Genomic DNA, 18086 nt, shown 5'->3' with positions numbered 1-18086 from the left:
AGTAAAAAAACCTGAAATTGGTGAATAATGAGGAAATGCACAGACATCCTGTTTAAGCAATCGTGTAAACACTCATAGCTAACATTTGAACATGACATTTGAAATATCTTAGCTGGCAGCTGAAAATGCATTGAAGACTGAGGCCAGTTGCATTACAGATTTCACAGAAATCTAATAATACCTAATAAACAGCTAAAACCATCATAAACTTTAACCCAAAAATAATTATGTTTCTGTCTGGTTAAATATATCAAACCTTACAAAACTGATCTTTGCAGCAACAATTCATGGCATCTTGTTCTACCTGAAAGACAACTGGCATATTTCTCTGTGAAAGTTACTGTACACAGATCAGGACTTCCAGATTTGGCACTCCCCAGCCCTCCACCCCAAAATAATAATTTAATTTTATCTGCATAGCGATTTCAACCGTTGGTATTGGTGCAAAGCAGCATTACAGAAAGAAAATGTAAAAAATAACAGTTGGAATTATAACTATCTGTTTGTTCCGGATGAGCAAATCAGGGGCGACAGCACCGAGGGAAAAAAATCCCTGAGATGGCAAGACGAAGAAACCTCGAGAGGAACCAGACTCAACACAGAACCCGTCCTCATTATGGAGATATCAGATAGTATTACTAGAAATAAATTCCTGCTTGTCTGCGTGCTAAAGTTACACATTCCATAGAGCAGGAAAGGTGTTTAGATTAACATACAGTAAAGTCGGCTTTCACTGATGGAGGCTCGGGTACAAACTGTTCATGGCAATTTCAGTTCTAAACTACAGAACAAACTGCCTGCATCAGCCAAGACCAAGACCAAATTCATGGTCATCAAGTGATATTGTTAATACAACTACCACTAATAATAATAATAATAATAATAATAGAAGAAGAAGAAGAATATCCTCTGATCTTTTAAAGCTTTCTAACTTTTATGTAAAAATATGGATATAGTGCATCTGTAGATACCTTTAAATGTATCATTGTTTTGAACCTTGTTTCCCTTTTAGAGTAAAGCTGTAAAAGTTCACTATCACTACACAACACTTTCCGGGCAGAAGATACTGTACATAATAAACTAACAGGCCAGCACTACATCAACAACAACAATACACGGCTACTTTATGCTACTTCCACAAAAGAATATAATTTTAGATTAACAAAATGCAGAGAGAGAGAGAGAGAGAGAGAGAGAGAGATGGGTTACACTGTAGGTTTTACTGCACCAGGTTCGTTTTCTAAATTCTCAGTTTAGACTCCTTTAGACTCTGTGCTCTCCCAGACATCTTACAAGCTTAAGAAATCACACCAAAAAGATTAACTTTATGACAACGATTTAAATTCTAACCATGTTTTAAAATGATAATAAATAAATAAATAAATAAATAAAACAATATGCAGAGCAGACCAGTGAAGTGAGCACTTACTCAGACTGCTTTCTCCGGATCCGAGCTGCAGACAGAGGGCGCTGTTTCACTTCAACAGAGCGCTGAGATCATAGCCACACCCGCCCCCACCCCAACCAGCCGCTAGATGGCGCCAACGCGGCGAAGAGGGAAGATGGGGTCAGTTTACATTCTGTATAAACTGTATATATATATATATATATATATATATAACCTATATTAATAACCAATTGCAGTCAAAGCAATAGTAATATATAACCCAGATATTGCATAATGATGTGTAATGTACTGTACTGCAGTATGTGGGGTACCGAGTATAGTATTGATATGTAAATATATAAATAAGTTAACGCACAAATCCTTCACAGCAGTTCACAAAAACATTATTGCACAGAAGTCAAAGAAAAGTATATGCATATTGTAAGAGTGAACTAAAGTGTAATTGAATTGTAAACAGAATTTAATAATGTTTTCTCTTAATAGTCCAGAATGTAAACATGTTGAAAAATATAGAAAGTAAACATACAAAGAGTATAAAATGTAAACATATAGTGAATAGACATACAGTACTTTAATGGAATATTAATCAGTTTACTGGAACAGGTTTGAATTAGAACTTGTCTACGCTGTTTTGTCAGTAATAAAAACAAACGAGGCATTCATTCATTAGTGCAGAAAATGCTTATTTGGGGTAGCATGTTTTCATTAATGAAGCACTTTTGTCATTTTAAAAAGATCATTTGCAAAATACAGAGACCATTCATCAGAACTTGACATTTTAGTGTAATTTGTAAATATTAAAATTCAGGCTTTAAATCTCTGCATAGTCTACAAATAGGTCTAAACATTCTATACTGATTCCTCCACTTAATTAAAACACATTTCCATAACACATATTGCATAATGCCTTTTTTACCTTTTCTTGTTATAGTAATACCTTACTGTAGCATAGGTATGCATCAAACATTTTAGTCATGACAAATTAAAAAAAAAAAGTTTTCCCCAACATCAAGATTTGAGGTTTAGTGTGGACTACACTCTTGTCAATACCTGAAGTATGAAAGAAAAAAAAAAAAAAAAAAAAAGTCATACTGTTACAAAGCAAATCCACTAAAAAGGGTTTAGATTTTCACTCAGCCAAGAATGCTGTACACATTTCCAAAATTACCCATGCGGTGCATATCTAATATACTACAACTATAAAATAGTATATATATAAAACATTTGCATTAAGACTTAAATACTATTTTTACCATGCAGAGAACACTGCATTTACCCAACATTAATTCACCCCCAGCCATCTCACCACTTACACTAAAACAGACCAACACCTAAGGATTCAGTTACTGAGAATTAGCACAAACTGGATTTTTCTTATTACAAATAGTGTTCAAGTTTAACCCCTAATTAAGTCAAATCTTTCCTGGATTTTCTTGTTAGTTCTTGGCTAGTGCCATCTTAATTTAGAACTGCTTAAGACACTATGCTAAAGTAACAAAGTTTGGGTTAAGTTACAAAACACGCACCAGTATAGCATGCTGCTAGAAACAATTTATACATTTAAAAAAAAATTTTTTTTACACAGCATGTAGAGTGGTCAGTTAGCCGTAGACAGTAAAAACACAGGTATGGCAACTTGTTTCATTTATTGTAGAAAAAAAGGAAACAAATAAAAAAGGCAGTCCACAGACCATGATTCTACATGACAGTCTAGGGCTTATAATAGAATTCAGGCCCATGACCCATCACACACCTCCACTAGAGGCAACAAGTTGCATTTTTTGCTGACATTTTATGAATTATGATAAAAATCACATAAAAATTAAAACAGGTTTAAAAATCTTAAACAGCTCATGCAGTATTTACATATAGACAAGTAAGCGCTGATGTTTTGGTCTTCATTAGATTAATTAGACATCAGTGCAGTGGCAATGACTCCACTGGTTTAATCAGGGATACACTGCAGTACCTGAAAAAGGACACATGGATATTTATCTAGCTTCAAGTTACATACCAATGAGATTATAAATTTTGTATCACTATGAAATGGATACAGTTGGTGATGCCTACTTTGTGCTCCTGTACTTCTCCCAAATGGCCTGCTGGGGCCGACTTCTTGCAGCCAGGTGGAGCTGATGGAGCTGGATCAGACATGGGGCAATCACTGCCAGAGTGTATCCAGTAAAGGCATGCAGAGAATCAGGCTGCAAGGGAAGACCAAGAATCAGCATACAAGATCTAACAAATGTACAGTTTTACCAAACTAATATCTTGTAATAAAACAAACCAAGAATCTCACCCATAATCCTCTGTTGAGAGTGTAGTTTGCCAAACAATAAGCTGCAGCAGCAATCATGGATGGCAGATATTGCAGAAAGGGATCCACTTCAAGCAAGCTCAATTCTGAAATAAACTAAACACCAAGGTGGCAAGGAATTAACCAGGGTTCAAAGCTTAAAAACACTGAAAGACATTAGTGGTTTTTACCAAAGCAAGATTTGCAGTTTTAACACAGACAGATCCCTCCAAAATGTACTGCATCAAAAACTGGTGGCTTGTTGGTGCAGTCATGTCAAAGGACAGCACTTTGAGCATAAGGTGCTCCATACGCAAGAGCTGCTTTTTGGTGTAGGTGTCATCTGTGATGTAGACAAATTCATCCACCTCTGGAGGATAAATCTCCTCATATTTCCTAAAGGATGGATACAGGTTTAAGGCTTTATTTATGCATTAAGTGAGGTTACAACCTTCATTCTTCAACTTACGCAGCCAGAAGAATGGCAGCAGTCCCAACAAGCTGCAGTTTTCCTCGGAGGACAGACATGCAGGAGAGAAAGCGGTCCAAGTAATTGACTGCCAGATAGACAGTCTCAGAACATAGCTTGTATTCCTCAGAAACTTCAACCAGCCAGTCAATAAGGATGACCCTCATGCAGTTGGTGATGTCTGGCTGCTTGCTCATGTAACCAGGCTTTGACCTATACCTCAACTGGGGGGGAGGGGGCAATAAATAAATATCAAGCAAGCATATATGCCACAGACTACAGTGCTAAAGTCAAGCAATTACTGACTTCACTTTCCCGCAGGTGACGATGGATATCTTCTGCATACTCAGCAACTGACAGAACATCCTCAGAAATGTCTGGCTCTTCCTCTGGCAGGGACTGCATAGAAGCATCCAAACTTGACCCTGCATAGACATACAATTGGTTCTTATTTGATCTAGTACAAAGTACTTATCTTGCAGAGCAAATATAGCAGACCTGAAGTGAAGTCATTAACAGCAGTCAAAATTTGGAGCTCTGAAGGATGAAGAGAAACTCCTGACTGCTCTCTGGTAGGTTTTGCAGCCTGCACCTCAACTAGTTCAGCCACTCGGACAGAGGCAGGCCGATATGACGGGGCATCATTTTGATTGTGCAGAGCTGATCCATGTTTGGCTGGAACACCCTTAGGATGAACAGGACAAATTTAAACCCACTTAATCATAAACTGTCAGTGAGCTGGAGAGGAGATAGAGCAGAGCTTATAAAAATCAGTCTAACCTGGTTATTTCTGTTGTGGTGATCATTTTCAGTCAAAACACCCAGCACAACTCTTTGTCCAACCTTCACACGAGGGCCATCCACCCTGCCCTGAGCAGAGATGTTCTCCCGGCTGGTGAATGGAGCAAGGCCACTGGAGCTCATCTCTCAGTTTATTAACACAAACAGCAAGTCTACACACCACTTCAGTTTAATTCAAGTTCAACCTTTAAATACAAAAAGAAAGAATAAAAGTAATCATTAACAGATCTGTGAGCACAAACGATGGGCAAGGTAAGAACCTGAGTGGTGAGATTTAACAAACGATTCAAAACAGACCTGAGACCTTCAGCACACAAACAACGCAGTAGATTGAGAACAGCAGTGAAGCACAGTGAACTGCCGCTTTCCAGGCGCTTTATGTGCAGGGCGACATTCAGGACAGTAACTCCACCAATAGCAACGGAGAATTTCAGGAAGTTAATTAGCTTGTTAAAGCGCTGCCTCATTTGTAAGGTGTTGTTAATTAATTAAAGACGGCGGAAGCTGAGGAGTGAAGGACCCGTCGCATAGCAACGTAACTGTAGAAACGACCACTTCCGCATTTCGTTCCGTTTGTGTGTTGTTTTTTAATACTGTGTACGTATGATATAGTAATGTTTACTTTCTTTGGGTGATTACAAAGGTCTAATGTGTAATTATATATGGTACTAAAGTTTACACAGACCTAATTCAGTGGGGTCTTTTTTATAAACACGACACATTTTGAAATTTGTGGAATTTTATTTAATTTAAAAACAACAACAAATCTGGCAAAATGTGGCCAACTAACACCCATGCTAATTTTAGGGATATTCTATTAATGGCATTATAATGATTTAATTCAAATCTTTTTGTTTAACTGAATTTTCATTTAGTAATTTGGACAAGAGTGTTCAACATTTATAGAGACCTCATTAGCCAGCATCAGGAATATTTCAGATATTTTACAGAGATTTATGTATTTAGGCAACAGGGTTGAGTGCATGTTGTGACATATTTCATAACATGTTATTGATGGCTTATGTAAAAGGTTTTTCAAGCAATACATGTTTAAATAGATCCACATGCTTAGTGGTTAGCACTGTAGCATCACACCTGGAGGTTCCAGGTTCGTTTCCCGCCTCGGGTCTGTGCATGTTCTCCTTGTGCTTGGTGGGTTACCTCCGGGTACTCCGGTTTCGTCCCACAGTCCAAAAACATGCAGATTAGGCTAATTGGCGTTCTCCAATTGCCGTTGTGTATGTCAGCCCTGTGATGGATTGGCACCCCATCCAGGGTGTAACCTGCCTTGTGCCCTATGTGTCCCAAGATAGGCACCAGGACCTAGGATGAGTGAGTGATTACAACAACTTTCAATCTGGAACAGTTTTTGCAAGAACAGTATTGTCAAGTGCATTTCCAAAACCCATCAAGCAGCATGATGAAACTGGCTCTCATGAAGACCATCCCAGGAAATGCATCTGCATATCATCATGTTATGCTCTATGTGTGGATCATGTTGATAAGGTGTTACATCACGTGAAAAATCTTATGTCTTACATATAATAAAAAGTCTACATCAATGAATCATTTGGAAAATATATTTAAAAAATTTAATTGTAAGTATAATTATGTAATTAAAAATAAAACCACATGGTTGACAAGTTGAAAAATAAGAACAATGCATTACCACAACCACATCAACCACAACCACATCAACCACAACCACGAACTAACATAATCTCTTCATAATTGATCAAATCTATCAATCCCTTTACCTCCATGAACACTATGGACAATTACACGCTCACCTTCCTTCATATCTACACTACATGTTGTACATTCACATCCTGGACCATTGCACAAAGACACTTTAATAACTTTGCACACCTACCTTCACAACTACACTACATGTTTACGTTTACATCCTGGACCAGTGCACAAAGTCACTTTAATAACCTCTGCACAAAGACACTTTGTTCTTTGCATATTTGCACACCCAAATGCACATCATATTTCTATGTACAGTATATTTCTATTTTTATGCACATCATGTTTCTATTTTTATTTTTAGTTCTATTTTTCCTAGCACATTTCTATTTTTATTTTTAGTTCTATATTTTCCTAGTTTAATTTAATTTTTCTATTTAATTTCTATCGTATTCTTTTATTTATATTTATTTCTTATTTGTAAACTTTAATTCTCTTTTAGGGTCAATGGCAGTCGTATAATGCATTTCACTACATTTCGTACTGTGTATGTTTGTGTATGTGACAAATAAAATTTGAATTTGAATTTGAATTTGTGTGTAAGTGGTTCATCTGCATTATTTGAGGAAAAATTAACCTGACATCAATGTCAATATGTTCACCACATATAAAAATAAAACCACAGGATTTTCCTGTGAAATATTAGTATGTGAAACATGTAACATGAGTTTGTTAGTTTGGTAAGTAAGGAAGCATTTTAACTAGACTTCAAAGTGGAATTTTTCATTACTGCAGTGATGGATCAGCAGCTTTCGTCATGGTGCTTCACAGACACACACACTAGAACCACTGCATGCATCACACTTCAGCCTCTGTATGTTTAAACCTGAATGTAGGGCCATGTGATGTTTGTGTAAAAGTATTTTTAAAGTATCGTAAAGGTCCTGAGTGGTGGAAGAGAAAAGCATTCACTCTGATGTTGGGAGATTGCAAGATGCCAAACAATGCCACAACCATCCAAGGCCAGTTGCCAGGGAAGCTAAACTTACCATACACTCTGGGTGGGAGTGATAAAACACTTTCTCTTCTCAATTAGGGTGACATTAATTAATCACGAGCTCATTTTTGTGGGTGAGGGCAGATTTCCTCTAGAAATGTTGTTCACTGGACACCTGAAGAAATTCTCTTAATGATACTCTATTCTAAAGTAAGAGTTTTGGGTTTTAAAAGACTTAATAATAGGCTTCTTCTATCTAAATCTGCATGTGTGTGCGTGTGTGTGTCCATGAGAGAGAGTAGTGCATTTGAGTACTCAATTTACTTTGATTAAAATGTATTTGCATGGATTACTGGAGCATAAATGAAAGGCTGCAGCATATAATGAGCGATGAAATAAAGGGTTCAAGCAGCTGTTTGACTTCTGTGATTAATTTAAAAAGTACCATTTTCCTACATTATAATTGGATAGCTGGATAATTGGATATCTTCATTTTAATTTATTTTTGTTTGAACTTAGTTATAACAAAAATAAAACATAATTCCTTAGGGTTTTCATATGTACAGTATAGATGAAAAGAGAATTTACTAAAAGTCTCAGTAGAAACTAGTTTCTTCCATTCAACTAACTTGACGTTTTGGAACAAGTCAGCTGCATAGGCAGCTGATATTCGAAAGCCTTATTTTCTTAGCAAAAGCTCTTTGCCATGTCAGCCAGAGATCTCTTTATGCACAAAATATTTTGCATGCTCCACTGGACATTTATTCGGCAGGGGTGTAAGTTCTTTTTTTATTTGATTAAATGTGCCTGTTTAACATTGCTTACTTATCTTCTTCTTTTTAACATTGCTTACTTATCTTCTTCTTTTTAACATTGCTTACTTCTGGGGAAAACTTCCAGTTCCATGATTTCTCATGTCTACTTGTAGAAAATTGCATATGTTTGTGTGCTGATTTTTTTTCTTTTTTAACATAAATGTGTTACTGAGATTCAGCTGTTGAGTGTGCTGCCAGGCGACTTTGAGAAGGTAATTGTGCCTGTGCTGCCACAGACATCCTGCGCTCTCTAAGCTTCCGATTACCATGCAGGGAGCAACAGCGCAGAAACGTTGGCAGCTGGAGGAAGAGAAAAGAGGTCTTCAGAGCAACACAGAGGAAAAGGAAGGGGTAGGGTGGGTGGGGTGTGGTGGAATGGGATGGGATGGGATGAGGAGGCTCTGTTCATGGTGTTCTCTGCCAACACGCTCCAATGAGTCAAGCTAGACTTCTTGCCACAAGCAATTCATAATCTTGATTGACATGATACCATGTTCTGTGGCAAAGCCTCTTTACATGCTGCATTCATTTGATAGTCTGTGAGACAAATTCGACAGAAGATTTTTCCCTACTAAAGGAGCCGTAGTTCATATTCATATTGTCTTCCTATGATGCGAGATCTTAAAACATGTGGAAATTACAATTGAACTTAATTAGTGATATAATCCATGTGATGACGAAGTGATGAGCACCTAAAATATAAGCCTGCTAAAAGGCTTTGTGATGGACATGTTAGGTGTGTTTACATATCCCTCTCAGTCTTGTTAAATATGCTCAGTTTATCTCCTCCACATCTTTACTGCTCAGTAGAGCAAATATGGAATAATCCTGTGCATAACTGGGTCTGAATGTCGAGCACCAAGTGTTTTTTTTTTGTTTGTTTTTTTATAAAAAATGAACCCTTGAAACTTGTGTTCTCATAGCCATGAAACTTCCTCCACGACTAAAGGGTATGCACTTTTATTTTCTATTTAGCTGCATTCCTCTTGTAACAGATACACAATGATGCTGATATGCCTTAAGGACATTTTTGCTTTTGCTTGCTTTTTTAATGCAAATGGTCTTGTTATTGAGTCACTGTGTATGTAATGTGTTCATATACTTCAATTATAACAGATAATTAGATTTTTATGTCTACCACTTTCTTTGGAGGAGGAGATGTGGGGAGGCATGGGCAAACAACTACGAAAAAAAGAAAAGAGCTTTCCAAGAGGCAGGGCATGTTAGCAGCATTGAAATGCACACATCTCTTCCTTTGTTTGTGATTTATCCCAAATGTGAGCCGGCACAAGTTTCTGTCTCTGTTAATATAAAAATTCCTTAAAATAATATAAACAAATCTTATTAAACATGTGGTATCAACTATCTGTAAAGTAGGCAAATGTAATTCTATTTTTGTCGACTTTTTTTCACATTCTGGTCAAAAAAATGTCAAATTAAGGATGCATCTCTAGTTGCCTTAGTAATCATGTTATCTGTAAGTCTGAAAGCGGGACAGATAGCATACAGGCATGTGGTTTATTGCTCTGGCTTTAAACGGAATCCATCCATTATCTATACCTACACTGCAGGTCTTTTGATTGTTGAAGGAAACCAGATTACCTGGAGAAACTCCAGGTCACAGCGCTAATAACCACCAAGACAGTGTGCTACCTAGAACACTCAATGAAAGAGAAAACTTGTTTTTAATGGTGACTAATCTTACAATAGATATTGAAGATAGATCCTTATTCTCTGCATCAAACTAAAGCAAGACAGTGTTTTGGCAGTGGCTCACATAGATTAATTGTATGAGGGGCGTTCAAGCGAAACTGGGACTTGTGATGAAATTTCTTGAAAGCACAAAACCGATTGACATCCAAAGAAAACCTCGCACACAGTATGGTGATGAGACTCTTAGCCGCAGTAAAACCTTTAATAGTGTAAACGGTTTAAAGAAGGCCGTACATCTGTGAATGACGATCTCAGCCCCTGTACAGTCCTGTCCTTACTCCATGTCATTTCCACATGTTTGTGCCATTTAAGGAGTTCCTGGGAGGCAAGTGTTTCAGACTTGAAGCAGGCAGTCTATTTATGGCTCCTAGGTACTTAGACCATGAGAGATTATATAAAAGAGATTATGGCTCTGGTGTACTTTCTACCTTGATAGTATCCAAGCATTAGTGAATCGCTGGAATAAATGCATTAGTGAAGCAGGGGATTATATAGAGAATGGTAGTTTTTACTCAACAGTATTCTGCACAATCAAAAGTCCCAGTTAGGCTCCCCTCACAAAATAGAATGCAGTAGCTTATCTTTACTTAACTTAAAATCACATATTTATAATTCATTATTTTGCCAGCTAATAAGTTAAATAATTTTAAATATAATGAACACACCACAAATGGTTGCTGGGACTTTCTGGTTATTGTGTTTTTTTATTATTATTATTATTATTATTATTATTATTATAAAATGGAGCAATAATTCTAATTAAGTATTAATATCATTTTAATCTAAAATCAGAAACAGTGATTTTGTTTTCAATAAATAACCACATTTTTTAATAAAGAATTTAAGTTGGACTGAAGAATACAGTGTGTGAAAGAAATAAGCAACTAAGCATAATGAGTTAAACAGCCAGGGAGAAGGATGGCTGATGAGCAGAAAATGAAGAGGGGAAAATAGGAGAGGGAGAGATGAGGCAGAGAGGGAGGGGAGAAATTCAGAGTAGAACAGCTGGATTGTCAGAATCCAGCTAACAGCTGAGGGTCGGTACAACAGAGCGATCTTCCTCTATATCCATAAAGCCTAGAGTGTCATCTGTCTCCTGTGTGCATTTCTCATTCCCACAGGATATGAAGCATTCGCTACTGGAGCAGTGACACCAAGATAATGGACTGCTGTGTGCAGTAGAGGACACGACTGTCATCTGCTAAACAAAAGGTCAGTCTCTGGCACTCTCTATCTTCACACAGAAATACTCATGTATCTCTAACTATTAATTCACTCCATATATTTTGTCATGACTGTTTTTGATGAATTATTGTCATGAACAATTGACAGAGAGGGAATTATAAAGACATGTTTATATGAACAGGGCATGTTAGAAGTTATTTGATTGCTCCATTTGTCAGTTATATGAGTATTGTAAAAAGACAAAATGAGCAAAAGCATATCTCTCTCTCTCTCTATCTCTTTTATTCAGGAATTCTAAGTCACTCTTTGTCTGTACTTTTACTACTACAGTATTTTATTATGAGTATCTCATTACAATAAATACATAATAATATTAAACACTAACACAATGCAGCAGCAGACTGGACAGGTGCAGACAGTAAACATGATTATACCGTTCTGGCCATCATCATCATCATCATAATCATCATCATAGAAACAAAAACTGAAATTAAAACTGAGACCTTTCACCCAATAAATTTGCCTTTAAAAGGATAATGTTCCATAAACCATAACTCAAAATCATAATCCAAATATTTCATAAAAAATCAATCATCTTTGGCAATTGCTAAACATTAGAATTTTGACTATCGCACTATGCCTCAGCAGATGGGGAAAATGTTTTAGATGTTTTAGTAAAGCTATTAAAGAAGTAACATGAATGATTATAATATAATTAAACACAGTCTGGTCATGCTGCTGCTGTGAGTTCTCATGGGCAGCCTTTCAAATATTAAGTGAACTGCTGGAACTGAATTGCTATGAATTTGTTTCATTGTTTATTAGTCAGTTACATTTTAGCCTAAGTGAGAGTTCCAAAGCTTCAAATCCCCAGATGTTACAACTACATACTACAACTTTAGGAAGAAATATTAGGTTTTCCCTTCCTCTTTATTACTCCCAGTTCACTACATAATAAAAAAAAACCTGTTATCATAAGAAATGGCTGATAAAGAGAGAAATTTCCATTCAAGCCAAATGTTGTTATGATAATGACTAACCAGCTTCTCTCTTTAAATCTTGTCGTTTCTGGTATCTCTGTACTGTCTGACAGATGTGAAAAGGGAAGCAGTGTAAGCACAGTGGTTGTCATACCAAGATGTAATGCGGTGTGCAAAGACATTGTGCTCTGTTTGCATCAAGCAGAAAAAGAGGCCGTCAGCTTGTTTAATTTATGCTCTGTTCACCCAAGGCCTTCGGTGATGGGAGTCCGTGAATATTCGAATGTGAAGGTGCAGACCCAGTTCACAGCATCCTGTCTGGTGTAAATGCATGTGTGGTCTGCTGTCTGAAATCACTGACCTTCTTCTTAGCGTCCTTGACTTTAAAATAACACATTGGGATAGGTTTGTCCATCCATTTTCCATACCTCTAATCCTGTGTAGGGTTATGGGGGCATGGAGCTTACCCCAGGAAACTCGAGGGTAACACACACACACACACACACACACACACATAAGAGCGAGATTCAAACCCCTATTCTTGGAGGTGTGGGCTGACATTAGGGTCTACCAGTAATTGTTTTTTGATCCAGTTGCAGAGAAGTCCTGGGATCCTGAGGCTTAGTGTTAAATAGATTTATTTTACACTGATGTCAAGCTGTAGTCCACATATAGTTTAATATCATAGGAAAAGCACAAATGAGGTCAAAGGTTTTCAGATTTTTCAAAAGGGTTTATGGTAATATTAGAAATATAGTAATGGAAAATGTACTAACATTTTAGCAAAAATTATTTGTAAAAAAAAATACATTCAACAGTTTTACCAAATAGGAACAAATGACCAGTAGAAATGTTAATGAAAAGAAGAAGCAATAACAAGAGTGATTCTATCAGGGATAAGCTGAGCCTGCTTTCCACTCACAAATTGAAAAACCTCAGGGGCTCACAATGTTTAAGAAGAATCAATCGATTTTGTGATGAAGAAGCTTGCAAGGAGCATCCCAGAGAACAAGGACTGCCTTACAAAATACTATTGCCGAAATGGCAACCAGGTCACTTAAATCAATCCTGGTGCCAAATTGCATAGAAGGGGATGTGAAAAGACAAGATGTTATTTTCCTCCCAGCTGAAAAAGTGAAAACACTGACAACAGTAAAAAAGAAAAAAAAGAAAAAGAAAAAAAGAACTTATACAAGCTTATAGGTTTCAGGAACTAAATTAAGAACAGAACGAAAATGTTATGTCACAAATGTGAACAAAATGTCTTAGGCTTAATTCTGGTGGGATTCAATTTGCTTCATTCTCCAAAACAAAATGCCAAAGGGTCAACATAATTGCAAAACCCACACATACAAATCAACCTAGTAAAGGAACTTGAGCAGCAGCATGCTGATTAGGTTATATATGATTACAACATTTTCAGTTATTCTATACTTTTATCTATGCTGTAAAAAAATTTTCTAAATGTGTGTGTTGGGGAAGAGATTGAAACCAAATAGCTGTCTTTCCATTGAATGCCAGATGTGTCTGCTTCATGTGGATAGTCTGAGCTACCCATTGTGCAATTTAATTAAACAGAGAAGATGCTGCTAATTCTTATGCTGGAGAGCACATGGCTCCTGGCACACATGAGCCAGCTAATGAATGTAATGATGAAGGAATCAGATTCAGAGCAGCACAATGAACCCCTAATGTCAACTGTGCAGTCTCAGAGGATATCACTCTTCAGCCACTTGCAGAGCCTTCAAAACTGTTTATCAGACATTGGTCCAGTTATATTATATAGCCAAATGTTTGTGGACACCTGACCATCACACTTATATGTTCGGTGCAGATTTAGTCCCCCTTTGGTATTGTAATAACCACCTTTGTCTGGGAAGGCTTTCCACTACATTTTGCCTCGTAGCTGTGGGGATTGTTACCCTTCAGCCACAAGAGCTTTAATGAGGTCAGGCACTAATATCAGATGAGGAGGCCTGTGGTGCAGTCAGTGTTCCAGTCTGAAGGTGTTAACTGGGGTTGAGGTTATGGGGTCTGTACAGGTCACTTGAGTTCTTTTACTTCAACCTTGGCAAACCATGTCTTCATGGACATCCCTTTGTCCACAGGAGCATGGTCATGCTGGAACAAATTTTTCCCTCTTAATTCCAATAAAGGGGAATTATGAGGCTACAGGATACAAAGACCACTATTGAACTCTACCCTTCCAATTTTCTGGTAGCAGTTTGTAGCGTGGGTGTAATGGTCAAGGGTGGTGTGAAAACTTTTGATCATATTATGCATCAACCTTTTTTTTGTCATTTAAGTTAAGTTAGTTAAGTTAAGCTTTTATTTGTGACATACATTACAGCACAGTGAAATTCCTTCCTCCAATATACTGGCGTAACTGGGATCAGAGCGGAGGGTCAGCTATGATACAGCAACCCTGGAGCAGATAGCCAACTTTGGCAACCTAGTGGAGCTGGGGATCGAACCGCGGATCCTCCAATCAGTAACTCAGTGCCTTAGCCTTCTGAGCCACCACTGCCCCATTTGGCCTTCGTACACCAGCAGACTGCATTTAAAATGAAACACCCAAGATATCCCAAGACTTTGAGTTTTAATTCAAAGTGTTTTACAATAAGGTACTACTATAATTGGGTAGTAGCTTTTCACTTAGCTCTCAACATAAATTCTCAACTCTAAACATCTTAAGGCTTCAGAAAGTCATTCCACTGCAAAGAATTTTAATCCAGGCAATGCTTATATGTGTAATTATGTTAGTTGGTTCCATTATTTATGAGAATCCCAAATGAGGGTGTTTGTATGAAATGGTTAATGCCACACTTTTGTCAAACCCCTTGAATTAAAGGCCAAAGTCTTGACTAACATCTTGAGTGAACACGTCTTCGTTCCAAAACTTATGGACCTGGCTGTAGTTAAGACATAACCCCAGAGTTTGTTGTATTTTAAAACAATAGCCTTAATTATTCAGTTTCGTTATGAACATCAAGTGCCAAATACTGTATGTGCCTTAACCATTTTTTGTACAGATGCTTGTTTCTTTTTCAATATACAGCCACCCCAACATTTCTCTCTCACAAAAGCCCAAAAGCCGTGACATTTCCCCACTCAGGTGCTTCACAATCTATTATTCATAGCACGCTACTAGTTCATGTACAAAAAAAAAAGCAGTGACCTTCTCTCCTTGTGTGTGTGTCTATGTGTGTGTGTGTGTGTGTGTGAGAGAGAGAGAGAGAGAGAGAGAGAGAGACCCTTTGTGGTCACCCAGGACTTCTAATGTACCAGCACTCTGACACACCAAATCACTCACTGGCTAATAATTACACAAATATGCATGTTGCCAGGATACAAAAAGCATAATTAAACACTATTAGTGACCTCTTCAAACTGGATCTGGAGTACCTAACTGTCCTGCCCAACAATAACAGCTATAGATATATCAATAAAGGATGAAATAGACTGAGTTTTGATTCATATTTGTTTATGTAATTGCATTTCAATGGCAATAGAAGAGATAAAAGAAGAGGAGATTAACAGATGTGTGGCAGATGGGTTCAATATTTGGGGTAGTTTACAACACTTTGTGTTAAACTGTATTAAAGTGTAAAGCTGTTTAGGAAATGGGTTGTTAATTCCAGTCATAGAGATCCCTGAACTCATTTCCATGCCTTTGCTGAGCTAGAACAGGGCTAAAATATATATATATACACTCACACTACTGTTCAAAAGTTTAAGGTCAGTGTCTAAATCGTTCCTGATTTTTATTTCTTTCTACATTGTAAAGGAATGCTGAAGGCGTCCAAAAAATGCATCAATCTCCTTTGAACAGTTAATGGTGAGATGTGTCTGATACTTATGCTCTGTAAAGACTTCATAACGCCTCTAATCTGAGGTGCTGTTATTTGATCATTTTTACTGTTCTTGCAAGAACTATTACAGAAAGACTGACCTCTGTATCTCAAAATAACAACTAACTGTTGTTTTTGTTGTTGTTACGTGATTACCTAATTCCATATAAAATTTATTTAATATTAATCCCAATAAAATTTAAATTTGACCTGCCAGTCATTGAATGCCCTGTGTCTTGTCGCCTGCAGGCCTTTGTGAGCATATCTCTGGGATGGATAGTCAGGTGGAGGATCTGAATGGGACTGAGTTGGAGGGACACAGCTTTCTGCGCTTCAACCCAACGACTCTTTCAACTGGGGCTGCTGCAGCCTCGTCCAGCCGCACTGAAAGTGTCTATGTCTATCTTTCTATCTTCCTCAGCTTGCTGCTCTTTCTTCTCACCCTCCTCGTCATTACCCTGCACAGGCTGAAAAATATCATCTCATCCAGTTCGTCCTATCCAGAGTGCAGCAGCGAGGCAGGCAGTTCATTCACCAACATGGAAATCTGCAGCCTGTCTTCCCAGAGATCAACAGTGTCATCACTGTCCTGCTAGTGACACACATGAGGCGAACAAACAGGCCAGCTAATGTTTTTATAAAATTAAATTATTATTTGTATGACTTATTGCTATAGTGATCAGCAATCAGTGATTTTTTTTTTTTGCTGTTTTAGATTAACAATCAAGACTATAAAATACTATGCGAAATAGCACAAGTTATCACCAGATAGCCCAAGCTCCTCAATGTTTCTCTAAAAGAACAATGTTTGGGGAAAAAATGTTTAGTGTAAAAACTACTTACTAAATAATAAATTTTTATTCAAAAGCAAATATATTGACTTTATGATTCACATTTGACTTAAAAACACATTTAATCTTAAGCCTTTATTGAAAGGTCTTTAAGACAATGAACAATTAAATATTATATCTAGTGTATCCAGATGTTTGTCTAGTATTGTAAACTCACAACATCTGTTGGCAATGTGTGTATGATAATGATGACTAATGATGAAATAAAAAAAAAATAATGAATAACTGAGTAGAGTGCGAACTGATTAAATGTATGTGTTTTTATAAATTCTTAAAACATTTTTATTCAACCCAACAGTTGAATACATCAACACAAAATAAAATGAAAAACTGATATATAGAAGAAAATGAGAATAAATAGTATGGTCCAGGGTGTATAGTGGTACAACTTTGATAAATTATAGCTCTTAATTCTAATGGAGAAACCATGGTGAGGCTATCCAGTGCTCCAAGTATAGCCTTCAGTCCCCCTCTAACCATGATGAGGATAAAGTGGAAAGTGTGGAGGATAAATGAAAATTAAGAGTTCAGTACTCATGGTTGCCTCTAGTACACCAGATTTAATGATGTTGACATTTACAGCTGAGGTCTCTCAACCAAAAGAATACTAAGTTCTTTTGGGGGAAAGGGGTGGTGCTAAGCAGCTATTTTCCAGCAGAGAGGGACTTATTTCATGGCCCGAAAACTGCCAAACCAGTGACCAGCTCTCTGGGGGCCAAGCAGAGGAAACCATGGATGAGTAAGAAACACTTTATCAAAATGTGCAAGCCAAGGCCAGAACTGATATATGGATATTGATATATGGATATTGGACGTGATCCATTAACAGTCCTTAAACAATTAATTATGAACAGCTATTGTTTACATTTTAGTTATAATCAGTTTTCCAATTTTATTTATATAGTGTTTTTTAACAATGGTCATTGTCGCAAAGCAGCTTTACAGAATTAAAAGAAAATTAGGGAAATAGGTACGAAATGTGAAAATATGTATCGGATTGTCCCTAATGACCAAGCCGAGGGTGATGGTGG

At 37.2% G+C, this 18086-nt stretch overlaps 2 protein-coding genes across 3 annotated transcripts; one reads left to right on the top strand and one right to left on the bottom strand.

The window, feature by feature from the left end:
* Window positions 1-3037: 3037 nt before the first annotated feature.
* ccna1 (cyclin A1) lies at window positions 3038-5368 on the bottom strand. The gene is made up of 9 exons (XM_053475873.1): window positions 5272-5368; window positions 4954-5159; window positions 4672-4858; window positions 4480-4598; window positions 4174-4397; window positions 3896-4100; window positions 3708-3821; window positions 3479-3612; window positions 3038-3377 (listed from the first exon to the last, which is right to left on the bottom strand). The coding sequence occupies exons 2-9, from the start codon at window positions 5095-5097 to the stop codon at window positions 3326-3328; spliced, it is 1179 nt and encodes a 392-aa protein (XP_053331848.1). The 5' UTR covers window positions 5098-5159; window positions 5272-5368; the 3' UTR covers window positions 3038-3325.
* A 5857-nt stretch (window positions 5369-11225) lies between these two features.
* On the top strand, window positions 11226-17225 carry LOC128505695 (serine-rich and transmembrane domain-containing protein 1). Of its 2 annotated transcripts, XM_053476245.1 has the most exons (3): window positions 11226-11400; window positions 16141-16191; window positions 16454-17225. In XM_053476245.1, the coding sequence occupies exon 3, from the start codon at window positions 16477-16479 to the stop codon at window positions 16798-16800; it is 324 nt and encodes a 107-aa protein (XP_053332220.1). In that variant the 5' UTR covers window positions 11226-11400; window positions 16141-16191; window positions 16454-16476; the 3' UTR covers window positions 16801-17225. The 2 variants fall into 2 exon arrangements, with proteins under 2 accessions (XP_053332220.1, XP_053332219.1); XM_053476244.1 differs by lacking the exon at window positions 16141-16191.
* Window positions 17226-18086: the final 861 nt, after the last annotated feature.

This window comes from Clarias gariepinus, chromosome 17 (assembly GCF_024256425.1).
Source record: "Clarias gariepinus isolate MV-2021 ecotype Netherlands chromosome 17, CGAR_prim_01v2, whole genome shotgun sequence".
Lineage (NCBI taxonomy): Eukaryota > Metazoa > Chordata > Actinopteri > Siluriformes > Clariidae > Clarias > Clarias gariepinus.
This window is presented reverse-complemented; position numbering and strand designations above follow the sequence as displayed.

Excerpts from the sequence above, each read along its gene's own strand:
- LOC128505695 (XM_053476244.1), top strand. The coding sequence starts at position 16,477 with ATGGATAGTCAGGTGGAGGATCTGAATGGGACTGAGTTGGAGGGACAC.
- ccna1 (XM_053475873.1), bottom strand. The coding sequence starts at position 5,097 with ATGAGCTCCAGTGGCCTTGCTCCATTCACCAGCCGGGAGAACATCTCT. Across the intron at positions 4,859-4,953 it reads ACCACAACAGAAATAACCAG|GGTGTTCCAGCCAAACATGG; the intron begins GTTAGACTGATT and ends GTTCATCCTAAG. Across the intron at positions 4,101-4,173 it reads GCTGCCATTCTTCTGGCTGC|GAAATATGAGGAGATTTATC; the intron begins GTAAGTTGAAGA and ends TCCATCCTTTAG.